This window comes from Molossus molossus, unplaced genomic scaffold (genome assembly GCF_014108415.1).
Source record: "Molossus molossus isolate mMolMol1 unplaced genomic scaffold, mMolMol1.p scaffold_m16_p_1, whole genome shotgun sequence".
NCBI lineage: Eukaryota > Metazoa > Chordata > Mammalia > Chiroptera > Molossidae > Molossus > Molossus molossus.
The window spans coordinates 213,457,081-213,473,636 of record NW_023425344.1 but is presented as its reverse complement, the minus strand read 5'-3'; the positions used below and the strand labels follow the sequence as shown (position 1 = coordinate 213,473,636).

General features: G+C 35.0%; 1 protein-coding gene across 3 annotated transcripts in view; it reads right to left on the bottom strand.

The window, feature by feature from the left end:
- The window catches only part of KIAA0586 (KIAA0586 ortholog), a 123,279-nt gene that overhangs the window by 88,972 nt on the left and 17,751 nt on the right, over positions 1-16,556 (bottom strand). For 2 of the 3 annotated variants that reach the window (XM_036257196.1, XM_036257203.1), the window contains exons 8-15: positions 15,207-15,374; positions 13,183-13,306; positions 9,191-9,299; positions 7,663-7,880; positions 7,163-7,235; positions 4,865-5,092; positions 3,792-3,966; positions 601-795 (exon numbers count right to left, since the gene is read on the bottom strand). In XM_036257196.1, the coding sequence (XP_036113089.1) occupies positions 601-795; positions 3,792-3,966; positions 4,865-5,092; positions 7,163-7,235; positions 7,663-7,880; positions 9,191-9,299; positions 13,183-13,306; positions 15,207-15,374 (1,290 nt within the window). Of the gene's footprint in view, positions 1-600; positions 796-3,791; positions 3,967-4,864; positions 5,093-7,162; positions 7,236-7,662; positions 7,881-9,190; positions 9,324-13,182; positions 13,307-15,206; positions 15,375-16,556 lie in introns of all 3 variants that reach the window. The other variant, XM_036257189.1, reaches the window with a different exon arrangement.

Here is a 16,556-nt window from a genome sequence, read left to right as displayed (position 1 = left end):
AATATTCATATTTATTTATTTATTATTGTTGAAAGTATTACAGATGTCCCCCTTTGTTCCCCACTGACTCCCTCCTTTCCACTCCTACACTTTATATCATCCATCAAAATTAAGAAAGAATAGCAATGACACTGAAAGAAAAAAATAGCTAACTACTGAGAGCAAAAATGATGTAATCAATCTTTACAATGATGAGCCTGAGAGACCTCAAATAAGTAAATAACCAATTTTGGCTTAGACTACACCACTACACAATTTTACTTATCACAGCCTAGTTCAAAGGTACATAAAAAAGGTACTTTAAAGCACTTCCCCTAACATGATGATATTAGACAAGTCAAAATTCTTGAACTCTTTAATTTTATGAATGTCAATATTTAAACATTTTAAAATTTTCATTTCCTCTACAGCATTGTATTATAAATACCAAAAGAATGTTTCCTGTAAGCAGGAACTCATCATTTCAGAGACATTCTGAGGTCCTTCCGACAAATATAAACCGCATAAAAGGTAGGTGACCATCATGTCAGCGCCATTCTATAACTTCTTCTACTGCTAATATGAATTTTAAATTTACCAATAAATTTTGTTAGATCTTACCTAAAAGAACTGCCATAGGAATTAGATGACCTTCCAGTGTGCCTGAAACAGCAGGCATTTCTCTGCTTGGGCTGAACAAATACTGCTGATCACCAGGAGGCAGCGTAGCAACGGAATGTTGCAGTTTAGATTCTATCTTCTTGGGTTTCGTTGCATAAAAGTCAGTTTGTGTTCTTATTGACTTTACTTTAGTGCCTGTAATAATCATCAATGACAGATATTTTAAAATATCGCTTGCGCCCTGGCTGGTTTGGCTGAGCGGTTAGAGCATCGGCCTGTGGTCCAGAGAGACCTGGGTTCAGTTCCTGCTAAGGGCACGTACCTCGGTTGAAGTTTGTCCCCGGCCCTGGTTGGGTCATGCGGGTGGCAACCACTCGATGTGTCCCTTTCATGTCGATGTTTCTCCTTCTTTCTCTCTCCCTCCCACTCTATCTGAACAAAAAATGGAAAAATATCCTTGGGTGAGGATAAAAAAATAATAATAATGATAAAAATAGCCCTAGCCGGTTTGGCTCAGCAGTTAGAGCGTCAGCCTGCGGTCCAGAGAGACCCGGGTTCGGTTCCCGCTAAGGGCGTGTACCTCGGTTGCCGTTTGTCCCCGGCCCTGCTTGGGTTGTGCGGGTGGCAGCCACTCGATGTGTCCCTTTCACGTCGATGTTTCTCTCTCTCTCTCTCCCTCCCACTCTATCTGAACAAAATATTGAAAAATGTCCTCAGGTGAGGATTAAAAAAATAAATAAAAAATAAATATTAAAATAATAATAAAAATAAAATATCACTTGAATATCTACTATCCAGCCATCTAGAAATGTATAACTCTTCTTCATGGAAAGATCTCAGTCTATATAGGGTTACAGTGTGCCACCAAAAAAAGTAACATATAAACCAGGCATTGGCAAACTTTTTATTAAATGACCAGATAGTAAATGTTTTAGTCTCATGGGCAATGAAGTCTCAAGTGCAGCACTGTAGCATGAAAGCAGTCATAGACAATACATAAATAGAGCATATTTATGTTCCAATAAAACTTTACTTAAAAAAACAGGCAGTTGACCTGCAGACCATGGTTTCTCAACCCCCGAATATAAGTCGCTTACACAACTACTATGACAAAATAGATACAAGGACCAGGAACAAGTGTTGAATAAAGATTTGGAAGAATATTCTGACCATATTATTTTTACTCATTAGAATTTTTTCCTATAGGTATAAAAAGTTAATGATCATTTTTGGAATTGGATTTTTTTCATTCTTTTATTAGACCTTACTCATGACATAATTTTGAATTATCAGCTTTCATCCTTTGAAATTATTTACAGATAATCAAATTCTATTAAAACCTTACAGACAGCCCTAGCCAGTGTGACTCAGTTGGTTTGAGTGTCATTCTATATACAAAAAGGTGGTCAGGGCACATGCCCAGGTTGTGGGTTTGATCCCCAATTGGGGCACATAGGAGAGGCAACTGATCGATGTTTCTCTCTCACATTAATGTTTCTTTCTCTCTCTCTCAAATCAATTTTTTCAAAAACCTTACAGGTGTTAATATCATTATACATTTTTTTCTATTTCTATAAAGTAAATCTGTATAGACATTAAATTCTCAATTCTTAAAGGATTAGAAACTTGGTTATCTGTCTCTTTGGAGAAGATAAATGGAATATGAGAAAAGTAAAAGTATAAAAAAAAACAACTATTTTCTAAATAAATTCCTCACATTACTTCATTTCTACTTTTAATACATGAGTAGTTTTACAAATCAAGACTCTGAAATAAAATTTCATGATTCCAGGAAGAAAATTTTAGTACCACCATCTATATATTTTCATCCTGTTCTCTAGTATTCATTCTATTAAAAAAACATTTTTCTTGAGAGTTTATTGAAGATGTCTTTTCCAAGCATTTAAAATGTGTTTTATTCACTGCAGACACAGGGAATAAAGCACTGAATAAACCAACTGTATTCACAGAGCTTACAGTCTAACAAGAAAAACAATCAGTAAACAAAAAACATCAGACAGTCAAAAGTGCTATCAAGAACAATAAGGCAGGGCAAAGGGATATAAAGGGACAGGAGATAATTTTTTTGGCCAGGATGGTCTGGGTAACCCTCTCTGAGGAGCTCATATCCCAGAGCAGAGACTGAAAGAATGGAGAGAGTGAGCCATACCAGCATCTAAGGGAACAGCTCTTCAGGAACAGGAAACAACAGGTACTGAAGTCCAAGGATGCATGTGTCCACAGACTCTCAATCACCATTAAAAGGGTTGCTTAATAAAGTTATTTTTAGATTTGAAAGTATTTTAAAATCTCAAGTTAATTTTTGCAAAGACTTTCAAAACCCCAAATATAATTTAATAGAAAAGTTCCAATAAACAAGAAGAAACATTGGGGTAAATATCATCTATAAGTTATATGCTATACTATAATAACATCAGTGGGCTTTCTAGATAAACTGACTTGCTTGTACAATCACCTAACTCTTAGAAATAAAATAAAAATAAAACTAAAGCACCTGCCACAGCTCCAACTTCTAGAAAGGATAAGAAAGAAAACTGAGTTGGTATTTACTAGTTACCACATATTGGCAAAGTGGCTTACTTACTGTTAAAGTACAAGTTGAGCAACTTCACAATGTAACAGACTCAATATATATCTAAAAGTTATATTGAAATATACCAGTGATATAATAACTGTGAGTAAAACATACAGTGATAAGTGAAGATATTTTTAGTTGTGTACAAAATAACCAAAAGCTGTTTTCACCTTTGCTACCTATGGCTCTTTGAGAACAAACAAAATTGCGAAAGTGCCCATGAGCATTTTTATAATACACAGCATATGGTTGATCTTTCTGTTCATAAAGAACATGATGAACCAAGCTCTTGAAGGAAATGTCTACTTTCCCTAAATATAATTTAAATTGTTCACAGCTCATCTCATAAATGCAAATTTTATCACACTTTGTCTGAAGATACCATCTAATCCTATATTTTTTCCCACTTATTCCTACCTTGTACCTTGAATCAGGTCTATCTATTATTTCCTACTCTTTTGGGATTGTTTCCCTACCCCTAAACATTATATAATTTGAACTATACTTATAATAAATAAAAAGCAAAAACTAAACTTTACATATTAAACTGATACCATAAAAAATCAGGTTTACTACAAAAAATGAGGCTTCTTACCTTTAACTCGTTCTATTACTTTTGGTCTCTGTGGTTTGGACTTGGGAGATGGAGAATTAAATCTGAGATATGGTCCTTTTTTAAGAGTGCTGCGATGGCACTGATAAACTGGTTTTCCATAAATTTGTAACATATAATCTTCATTTTGCATCGCTGTGGTTGTTTTCAAAAAACCCTAAGTATACAAAGTTATTGAACTCACTAACAAAATAGTCATCAAACACTCATCTCATTTTTCTAAACCCCCCTTTTTCCAGCTTAAGTACTATAACAAAATGATCATGGCTGAAAGTCCTTTATTTTAAATGGTTCTTGAATTCTGGATATAGTTTTCAAAAGCATGAAAATTAAATATAAAAATCATCTACCTAAGAAACATGAAGGTTCTCACACTACTAGGAATATTTTCAGCACCAAACAGTAAGGTTTAAATACATTTTATACATTACATTCAAGTACAATGATATAACATAAATCAAGTCTTTAAGTGATTTTCTACATTTCTGATCCTATCTTTAATCATACCTAAATGCCACACAGAAAGGTAGCATTTATTGAGCATCTAAGTGCTAACCATTGAATTAGATGCTTAATTAATCTGCCCCCAAATCCGTATTTGGTATTCAGAAAGTTACGGTCTAGTTAGAGCAGCCAAAACATTCCCTCCATGACACCTAGTACTATGCTTCACAATCACTAGGCACTAAACATGCATTTGTTAAACTGAAAATAAATGAACAAAAAACATACATATATACACATAAAGATGAAAGTTCACTTTTAATGCCATGAACCACTAATTTTTGGACTAGATGATCTCTAGATATACCTGCTATAACTAAACTACTGTGATTCTAATTGTGAAATCTCAGAAGGAAGTAATTATGTATTTTATGCAGTGATTTCCACATTATGGATAGCCAAAGCCCTAAATATAAATAGTTTTAAATTAGTTTACGTTTGTATAGTCTTTCATATTTTTAAAACATTTTCATATTCTTCTATTTATATTGTAAAGGAAATAATTACTTTTAATGCAACATTTATGCCACAAAACCCGAGTAGGATCTTACCTCTTTTCTCTCTTTCTGTAAACTTGAAGCAGGCGTGCTCCTCATAGGTGGATTTCTAAAGTGCTCCTCTTTTTGTTTTTGACAATGTTTTCTTGGAATTACAGAATTATTTATTGTTTTGCTTTGCTTATTGGTTTTAATATCTTTACTCACATTCTGAGCTTTCTTGGTCCATTGATTCTTCTGATCAAAAATCTTTTGTTCATAGTCTTTTTTTGCCAGTTCATCCTTAACATAACAAAAATTAAAATTGCTTAAAATCTATCCAAGTTCTAATGCTTCCACATCAAAAGTATTAAAACATATTCTTCTGTTATAAAAATATAATTTGGCAGTTTTAAATGCTTTATAAATAAATGATATTGGCTTACATATGAATAAAAATTCTCGGGAAGAATGAACAAAAAACTAAAAAGACTGGTGTCTTTCGGAGCAGGGCAAAGGAGAAATAACAAATGAGGTACACAGGGTAAGGGGACAACTTTTCATTATAGACCTTTTCACATTTTTTTATGTTTGAACCATATGACTGTAGAAACTGTTCAAAAATTAAATTGAAAACATAAATTGCCAAAAGTAAAACTTTGTAATAAAACTCTAAAATAAATATTTATAAATCAGAGTTGCTTGAAGGTTTAAGCAAATATTTTGCATGGAACCCACAGTAACAGGGTAACATATTGCTCGTTGTCTGCAGAGCCACAGCTGATCTCCAAGTCTTCTGACTCTTAGTTCTGCTTTTTTCTGGTGCATCATATAGTAGCTATGAATTCTTTATTTTTTTTTAATTCTCACCCAAGGACATTTTTGCATTTATCTTCAGATAGAGCAGGAAGGAAAAGAGGGACAAAGAGAGAGAAACATTGACGTGAGAGAGACACACCAAGTGGCTGCCACCCACACGACCCCAAAAGGGCAGGGGACAAACCGCAACCAAGGTACGTGCCCTTCGCGGGAACCGAACCCAGGTCTCTCTGGACTGTGTGCTGATGCTCTAACCACTGAACAAAACCAGTCAGGGCAGTAGCTATGAATTCTTTACAACTACATTAGAAATATATAATCTTAAACAACAAAGTATACAAATATATTTCAATATTTATCTCTGTGGAAACTGAACTGACTCTTCATTTTGCTGCCACTGTGAGTAAGCATATACACACACCTTACAGTCAGGAATAAAACACTTTGTGCCCCAAGATAAAAAGCATAGGGCTACCCTGTCTAGTTCTGTTCCTTCAAATATATAACATTTTAAGAATGTTCTTTCAATTACTGACCCCCTAATAAAAATAACTCTCCTAGACTTGACCTCAGGTGGTAAACATACAATGCAATATACAAATGATGTATTACAGAATTGTATATTTGAAATCTATATAATTTTATTAACCAATGATGCCCCAACAAATTTAATTAAAAAAACAAAAGCTCACCTAAATTTTTGCAGTGCTAATGTTGCTAATGTCTAAACACACTCTGTGGATGTGAAAAAGTGGCAGTTTTTCCATCTGGAACTGACTTTTGTAAACTCAGTAACCTTAGAAATCTTGTGGGCCATTTTCCTTTTAAATAACTTTGGTAAGCCACTGCTTCTAAATCTGTTGTCTTGAAACATTTTTTTAAGTCTACTTCTTTATTTTCTAAATGCTTTTGCGAGATTTTCTTTCAAATACTAATATTCTAGTTATTATACAACAATTCGCCAGATAAAACTATAATACAGGGTGAAACAAAAGCAGGTTTACAGTTGTTCATATGGAAAAATACTACAATAATTAAATAATAATACAAGAATAAACTTTGACCCTGGCCAGTTTGACTCAGCAGTTAGAGCAGCGGCCCATGGACTAATGAGTCATGGGTTCGATTTCAGTCAAGGGCATGTACCTCAGCTGCAGTTAGTCCCCAGCCCTGGTTGAGTCATGAGGGAGACGACTAGTTGATGTGTCTCTATCACCTTGATGTTTCTCTCTTCTTCACCCTCCCTCCCACTCTATCTAATGATAAATGAAAAATATCCTCGGGTGAGGAATAAAAAAAAAAGAATAAACTCTGTGTTTTGCATACTCACAATTGTAAACCTACTTTTGCTCTACCCTGTATAATTTATGAGATAAAGCACTTATTAAGTAAAATGAATCTTATTACTAAATAAATACAGTGACAGAGTGAAACTAAGAATTATAAGTGGACTTGTATATAAGGGATATTTTAAGAATAATGAGTTTAATACTTATAAATTGGAAACAATGTTATCTCCTGAGAAAAATTAATTCTATTTTTTACAAAATCTACCTGAATTTCTGCAGAAATAGTTTTAATCCACTCATCCACTGTCTTTTTGATCCGAATCTTCTCTGACATCTCTCTACATAAAAGAATAAAGAATTTTCTTAAATTAGCATTTAATGTCTTGAGACCAGGACCTGGATTAGATCTCTTATATAGTTTTCAATCTACTGTATAGCCCAACATCCTTTATCCAAACAGAAAAAAAGAAGTATTATTAGTTTCTATCAAATGTTAGAAGGATGTCTATAAAGCATATGTAGATCCCAGAAGATATGTACCAAAGAGAGAAACAAAATTAAAGGGAAAAGTCACATTTGTAAAATAGTAACATGTATAGATCCAAATTCAACTCCATCGTAAGTCTGTGTCATCAAAAGTAATAAAGAACCTTTTCGAAACATTAAAACACATTACATAAAATGAAGTGCTTAGAAAAAATTTTAAGAAAGGCTGTAAACTGGTGGTTGCATAAATAACCTTGGGATACTAACATCCTGTCTTACCTGTCGCTAGATAGAGCGTTGATAAATGAATACATGGAAGTTCCATCTTTTGCACGGACAATAGCTTCCAGGTTTTCTTCAAGTAGTTTTTTATTGTTTTGTACTCCTCTCAAAATCTTCTCAGCTTCTTTCAATATGGATTTCGTACTGGTTGTCTGAAGCTTAATGGAATTCTGTGGAAGATCACCAAGCTTTGACATAATCAGAGATTCGTTGGTCTTAAAAGAAAAAAAGGCAAAAATGTCACCATGTAAAACATAATAATTTTTTCTTTCCTTTAATGATTTTCAGAGATAGAGAAAGTGAGGCGAGAGAGAGAGAAACATCGATGAGAGAGAACATCGACTGGCCACCTCCTGCACGCTCCTTACTGGGGATCAGGCCCACAACCTGGGCATGTGTCCTGACTGGGAATCGAACTGGTGACCTCTTGGTGCATGGGTCTATGCTAAACCATCAGACTATATTAATTATTCTAATCCAAACAAGAGCTATTACTATAGTTGGGGCCATATACTATGCCAATATATTCTAAGTGTTAATTTGTCAAATTTAAGAGCTATAAAAGAATACTTGGCAATTAAGGTTTCTTTCCATTTAGAAGTACTAATGTGAATGTTATGTGAAATACAGCTGAGAAGTCCACAGTGGTGGTAGGCTGTCCAGTGGCCAATAAAATCTATATCTGGCCCTGGGCGGTTGCTCAGTGGTTAGAGTGTCGTCTCGCGAACTAAGGAGTCCTGGGTTTGATTCCTGCTAAGAGCACGTACCTCGGTCGCAGTTCATCCCTGGGGTCCTGTGGGTGGCAACCAATCGACTTGTCTCTCTCTCGTCGATGTTTCTCTCTCTCTCATCTTTCCTTTCTCTCTCCCGCTGTATCTGAAAATAAATGCAAAAATATCCTCAGGTGAGGATAAAAAAAAAACACCAAAAAAAAAAAAAACTGTATCTGGAGCCCGGCTGTGTGACTTAGTGAACTGAGCATCGACCCATGGACCGAGAGGTCCTGGTTCAATTCCTGGTCAGGGCACATCCTGGGTTGCAGGCTCGATCCCCAATAGGGGTGTGTAGGAGGCAACTGATCAATGTTTCTCTCTCACGTGAATGTTTCTATCTCTCTCACGTCCTCTCTTTCTAAAAAATCAATAAAAACATATTTTAAAAAATAATATATCTGGTAAAAAAAAAGCTAAAACAACATAAGAGAAAGTTGGCTCTAGGTAGGCATGGCACACATTGTGAAATGGATAAACAAGGGCCCATCCACAGTTTTCTCTCCCACTTCCTTCCTCTCCAATAGAAGCTGTAATGCTAGAGAGGGCCACTGTGACTCCATCCTAGCCAAGGAACAGGAAGTAGAAATTACTTAGTGAGGACTTCCAGAACATTTTGTGATGAGAACAGACTGGGTTGACACCAGTGTTTTATCTCCATCTTTATTCTTGCTTTCTGACTTAATAACTTTTCTATTTCTTCACAAATTGTATCCTTACTAATCATCAATTTTAATATTTTGTTGCTACTTTACCTGGAATATGCCATTTGTTTCTCTCCTCTTTTGGCCAAGATCATGAAGAACATTATCGGACTTCTGCACAGTCACTTTAGCTGTTCCTAGTTCTTCACAGGAAGGAAATCTTAGAGAGAATAGAGCATCAGTGCTGTAACAGATTCAAAATAAAGTTTTCTAAATTGTCATAAATCCAGAAAACATTTGATTACATATATCTTTGACAGATTCTTAGTTATATGAATTCTAAATGGTATCTTATTAAAACTGTAAAGTTAATCAATTATATGATTAAATATATATAACACAGAATATCATGAGAGACAAAACTACTCAGACCAGACTGGTTTAGGCATAACAGGAAAAGAGCAGAAAAGGGCTTAACTATGAAGAAGATAACATGCAGAAACACTCTCAGAATGTTTGAGTAACCTCTAAAAATCCCTTTCTGCTTAAGAGCGAAGAGAACACTAGCAAAAATGGTCAAAAACAGCTTTTTCAGAACTCTGGAAATTAAACAAAGGCTTGTAAAACACGAGAAACATTAATCAAGAAAATGGCTGATTCTCAGTAAGAACAGGAAGATTTGTAGCATTTCTAACTTGCCCTATTCCTACTGCCCTTTCCCTAGCTCTGTAATAGCCTTGAAAACCAACAACCTCACAACCACTAAAAAGGGAAGAACAGATCTGGAGCTCCTCGGAAAGTCCCATTCATAGGGTTTCTCTTTATTTGACTTGACTCAGAGCTAGCTCAGGGAGAAATCCTATCTCCAGGTCATTTTTCAAAAACAGTGGCAACTGTTTAACATCTTAGCTGCCTGAGATGGCCATATCAGATTTTCCATAAACTGAAAATCTGAGGAATGACATGTCCATTGTGTAGATTTGAAAAGTTCCAACAAATTACAGGGATCAAGAAGGTCATGTGCACATACAGGGCTATATGTGCATGCCCAAGAAAGACCTGAAAAGGGATTCACCTCTCATGTCTGGCTGAACTGAGACTCTGTGCAAGCAGGAAGTTAAAGCTAACAGACTTATACACTGCTGAAGCACTAAATATGTGCCCAACACACCCATACACACATACCCCTCACAGGTCAAAGAGACAGAGACTTAATCATTCAAGGTAGTTAAGGAAATCTCTTTTCAGTCATTATCAGAATTTAGCTAACCAAATAGAGACTTGTTGCACATGACAAAGAATACAGACTGTTCAGAATTACTCTAAGAAAAAGCATCAAAACAACAAGAAACCCTGGGGGAGAAGGATGGAAGAACCTAATTTCCAGATTTGCCACATTATATTATTTTAAATGTCCAATTTTCAACGAAAAGTTTTGATACACACAAAGAAACAGAAAAGTTGAATAAGCTCAGACACAGGAAAAAGGATAGTCAATAGAAATTGTTCTTGAGAAATGCCTAATATTGGACTAAAGAGTATAAATTAACTATTACTAAAGTATTATGTTCAAAAATTGAAGAAAAGCCCTGGCCTGTTTGGCTCAGCAGTTAGAGCGTCGGCCTGTGGACCAGAGAGTCCAGGGTTCGGTTCCCACTAAGGGCACGTATCTCAGTTGCAGTTTGTCCCCAGCCCCTGTTGGGGACATGTGGGTGGCAACCAGTCAGTGTGTCTCTCTCACATTGATGTTTCTTTCTCTCTCTTCCCACTTCTCTCCCTCCCACTCTATCTGAAGATAAATGAAAAGATGTCCTCGGGTAAGGATAAAAAAAAAAAAATTAAAGAAAAGTATAAGAATTCAGTCTCAACAAATAGAGAATAGCAATAAAGATAGAACTATTAAAAATATATATAAATTCTGGAGTTGAAAAATACAATAACTGAAATGTAAAATTCACTAGACAGACTAAATATATTTGAGTTGACAGAAGAATCAGTGAACTTAAAGATAGGTTAACTTAGATTCTCCAGTCTTAAAAACAAAGAGAAAAAATAATTTTAAAAAATTAATAGCCTCAGAGACCTGTGGATATCAACAATCACACCAACATAAAACACAGTCTTTGGAGAGAAGAGAAAGATCATGTGAACCATTTAATTATATAAGTAAATAATGGCCAAAAAGTTCCCAAATTTAGTGAATATTAATCTATTCATCCACAAGGCTCAACAAACTCCGAGTACAATGAACTCAGAGATCTATACTTAGACACACCATTGTCAAACTGTCAAAACAAAGGGAGAATCTTGAAAGCAGTTGAGAAAAATGACTCATCATATACAAAGATTCCTCAATAAGATTAACAGTTTATATCTCATCAGAAACCATAGGGTCCAGAAGGCAGTGAGATGACATAGTCAAAGTGCTGAAAGAAAAAGAAAGTCAATCAAAAATTCTATATCCAGCAAACCTATCCTTCAAAAGTTAAAAAGGATTAAAAAAAAAAAGAAGAATTTAAGACATTTCCAGATAAACAAACTGAGAGAATTCATCCACCAGCAAATCTATCCTACATGAAATACTAAAGAAAGTCACTCAGAGTGGAATAAGACACTAGACACTAACTCAAATCCACATAAAGAAATAGAGAATACTGATAAAGGTTAATATTTTTTATTATGTATAACATGTATTTTTATTATGTATAAAAAAAGATTTTATTATGTATAAAATGTATTTTTGTTTATCACCTTTTTCTTCTCCTATCTGATTTAAGAGACAATTACATAAAGCAATAATTATCAAGCTGTATGAAAAGGCTTATAACGTATAAAGATGCAATTTGTATGACAATAGCAGAAAAAAAGGGAGAGGGGATAAAGCTATGTTAGAGCAAAATTTTTCAATCCTATTGAATTGGTATTAATCCTAACTAGATTGTTTTAATTACAGGGTTAACTGTAAACCCTATGGCAATCACTAAGAAAATAACTCAAAAGATATAGTAAAAGAAACAAGGGAATTAAAATGTTATACCAGAAAATACTTATTTAATACAAAAGAAGCCATTATGTAGGAAAAGTGAAATAAAAAAACACCTAAGGCCCTGGCCAGTTTGGTTCAGCGGTTAGAGCGTCGCCCTGCGGTCCGGAGAGACCCGGCTTCGGTTCCCGCTAAGGGCATGTACTACGGTTGCAGTTTGTCCCCGGCCCTGGTTGGTCATGCGGGTGGCAGCCACTCGATGTGTCCCTTCACATCGATGTTTCTCTCTCTCTCTCCCTCCCACTCTATCTGTACAAAAAATGGAAAAATATCCTCGGATGAGGATAAAAAAAAAAAAAAACACCTAAGACTTATAGAAAACATACAGCAACATAGCAAACATAAACTTACTTCATTGGTAATTACATTAAATGTAAATGAACTAAAATATAATGTCTCCACATGAAATTATTCAGAATGTGGCTCATTGAGTTTTTATTACTATAGTTTTCATGACATTCAAGGTAAATAAAATTATCATGGCCTAGATTTACTTGATTTAAAAAATAATTTTTAAGTAGAACTTCAAACATATACAAAAGTAGAAAGAAGATTATAATGACTTCCATAGATACCCTTATTTAACTATAGTAATCATTAATTCATGGCTGTCCTCATTTTATTTATACTTCCAACCCAGTTTCCTCTACATTGCATTGGATTATTATTACTTTTTTTTTTTGGTACGTGCCCCTAGTGGGAACCGAACCCTGGACTCTCTGGTCCGCAGGCTAACACTCCAACCGCGGAGCCAAACCGGCCAGGACTGCATTGGATCATTTTTTAAGCAAACCTCAGATAGCATTTTATCAGAAATCAGAAATAAATAATATGCAGTCATTAAAAATTAACAATCTGCATTTTTAGAAAATTTAGACATATTCATTTTGCAACTATATTAAGAAAAGGAGGGAGATACATTAGCAGTAGAAAGTAGCAACTAAGTCTAAGATAATTTTTAAAAGCAATGTTAAAAATGTATTAAAATCACTGAAGAAATTTTAGAAATATGAACAAAGCTCTTTTCAATCTAGCTTTTATTCCAATCTCTTATTTTTACCTGTCTTTCTTCTCAGGATTCCATCCTACTTTAGACCTAGTTAGTGAGGTTTTGTCTGAAGATTCACTTATTCTTGTAAAAGTATCTTGATTATTCAAAATTTGTTCCAATAGTCTTATAGTTCCTACAATAAGAGAATAGTATCATTTTTCAAGTACCACTTCATTCATCTTTTATATAATATCTCACATATATTTATATTAACTTAGCTTCTTATGATGGTGATCAATTCAATTCACTGTACAATGTAGGCTATAAATACACTCATCAACTAAAACTAAATTTTATAATTCATGCAAACTATATGGGTAAAACTTTAGGCCTGATTTTATTTCCATTACAAAAAAAAGGTTTGAAAGAGAAGTTTTTCTTCATAGCAACTATTCATTGAATCTTCTCTTTAGCCTCATCTTTTTTTTAATCCTCACCCAAGGATATTTTTCCATTGATTTTTAGACAGAATGGGAGGCAGCGAGGGAGAGAGAAACACTGATGTTAAATAAACACATCAATTGGTTCCTTCCCACATGACCCCAACCAGGGCTGGAATCGAACCTGATCAATATGAGAGAGAAACATCAATCGGCTGCCTCCTGCCCACCACCTACTGGGAACTGAGCCCACAACCAGGGCATGTGTCCTGATCGGGAATTGAACCAGGACCTCTCAGTCCATGGGACCATGCTTAATTCTCTGAGCCACAATGACTGGGCTAGCCTCATCCTCCTTTTTTTCCCCTTTATTGATTTTTTTAGAGAGAGAAACACTGAAGAGAGAGAACACTGATTGGCTGCCTCCTGCATGCCCCACACTAGGTATCGGGCCCACAACCTGGGCATGTGCCCTGACCGGGAATCGAACTGGTGACTTCTTGGTGCATGGGTCAACGCTCAACCACTGAGCCACACCAGCTGGACTAGCTTCATCTTTAATGAGACTACATTACAACCTTTTTTTGGTGAGGTTGGTTTTTTTAAAGATTTTATTTTTCAAATTCCTTAAAACTCCTTAAATGTGTCCAAGACAGGCTTAAGTACATTTAAATAATTCCAAGAATATAAGCTTATACTTAACATTTTCACTTACTTTTATTAGAAGGACTATATTTAAGGGTCTTAATTATTTCAGGTAATTTATAAAAGTTAACATATGAGCACTTTTCCAACTGAACATAGTAACAAATGTTAAATTTTTCTGAGTTTTATTATTGAAATTCACACCTAAAAACAATAGAAAACATTCTCTAAGATGAGCAGCAGAGCATTATTTTTTATTTATTAAAAGTAAAATCTGTTGCCCTGGCCAGTTTGGCTCAGCGGTTAGAGCGTTGGCCCGCAGACCAGAGAGGCCCGGGTTCGGTTTCCGCTAAGGGCACGTACCTCGGTTGCAGTTTGTCCCCAGCCCTGTTTGGGGTTGTGTGGGTGGCAACCACTCAATGTGTCTCTCTCACATTGATGTTTCTCTCTCTCTCTTCTTCCCTCTCTCCCTCCTGTTCTATCTGAAGATGAATGCAAAAATGTCCTCGGATGAGGATAAAAAACCAAACAAATAACAACTAAAAGCAAACTCTATTGAGATTAGATGGTTCAATTCCAGGTCAGGGCACACGCCCAGGTTGTGGGCCAAATCCCCAGTGGGGGGCATGCAGGAGGTGGCCAATCAATGTTCTCGCTATTGATTTTTTAGACAGATGTTTCTATCTGTCTTTCCCTCTCCTTTCCCTTCTCTCTAAAATCAAAGAAGAAAAAAAAATTTAAAGCAAAATGTGTTTATTAAAGGTTAATAACCTGTAGAAGACAATCAAAATATAATCATAAGTGTATATCTCCAACTCCTTCTACAAAGACTCTAAAGAAGCTTGATTTGCCCTTTATCATTTAAGAAAAAAATACTCAAAACAGAGAACCCACTTTAGTTACTATGAGGCTCATTAGAAAATTATAAATATTGAGTGTGGAAATCTGTTCCTAATATGATATAGGTCTAATAAAAGTAGTGGATGCTAATAATAATTGCTTTATTACCTGTATGACCTGCTATCTCCATATTTTCTTTTTCTTCCACAGGATTTTCCCTTTTTGATATTTTATCATCCTTTGAAACAGGTATAGGAGCAAACTTTCGAGGTGCTGGCGTCTCCAAAGGAGATTTCTGTTTATCAAAACCTGTATCTTCAACTTCTCTTGAAGACACTTAAAAGTAAATAAAGTTAACTTACTTTTTCAAAACTTTAAATTGTAGAGGGTTACTCTTAACCATATTTTAAAAATAAAACCAAAATTATAAAGTATATGCAAATTATTAACAAGTATATAGAAATAACTTCATCCTCACTAGAAATCAAAAGAAATGCAGACCACAAGCATTTGTATGTTTATAGCTAATAAATAAGAAAAAAATCAATATGATAATATTCAGTGCTATTTAAGCTGTGGTGAAAATGGCATAGCCAGACACTGCTCTTGGCAACAAAAAATTGGTAATACCATCTGGCACTAAGTATAGGAAGTACTGAGCACTCAACAGACTCTCCTTCAGTCATCAAAAATTAATATTATGAAAATAATTATGTAAACATGGGAAATACTTTTGGTATGCTAGTAAAGAAGTAGTATAAACTTATATTTATGGCCCTGGCTGGTTTGGCTCAGCGGTTAGAGCGTCGGTCCTAACCAATGAGTCTCGGGTTTGATTCTGGTCAAGGGCATGTACCTCGGTTGCAATTTGTCCCCAGCCCTAGTCAGGTTGTGTGGGAGGCGGCCTCTCTCACATCAGTGTTTCTCTCTCTCCCTCCTTTCCACTCTATCTGAAGATAAATAGAAAAGTATCCTCAAGTGAGGATTTAAAAAAAAATTAAATTGTATTTATGCTGCAATTACAAGGACATCAAAATGATGTATGCATAGAAAAATAGTTTAATTTTTATTTTACTCATTTTTAAAAATTTGTTACTGTCACTAAAATACACACACAATTCAGTATACTATCAATAAAACAAACATCTTTTTCCTTTAAAACTCAAGCCTGGAAAAACAAAACTATGAGCAAGAAATTTTCCAGAACTGAGTATGAAACAAGTGTCTACTTCTACGAAAGCACATGGGTGGGTCATACTGAAACCTGAGTTCTGCCAGTAGCTCGAACACTCTTATTCTCGAGCCAGACGACCTTGACCAAGCAAGTCATAACCTTTCTGTTTCTTACCTTCCTCCCTTCCCAACTTAAAAATTGACTCTTATCACTTCACAACAGTTTTGTAAAGACCAGTCATTTGTTGTAAAACTATAAGGAATCTTTAATATGTCTATAATACAACAATGTTCTAACAAATAAAATGTTGGGGAAATTGTACTACATGAATCTGTGTATCATTA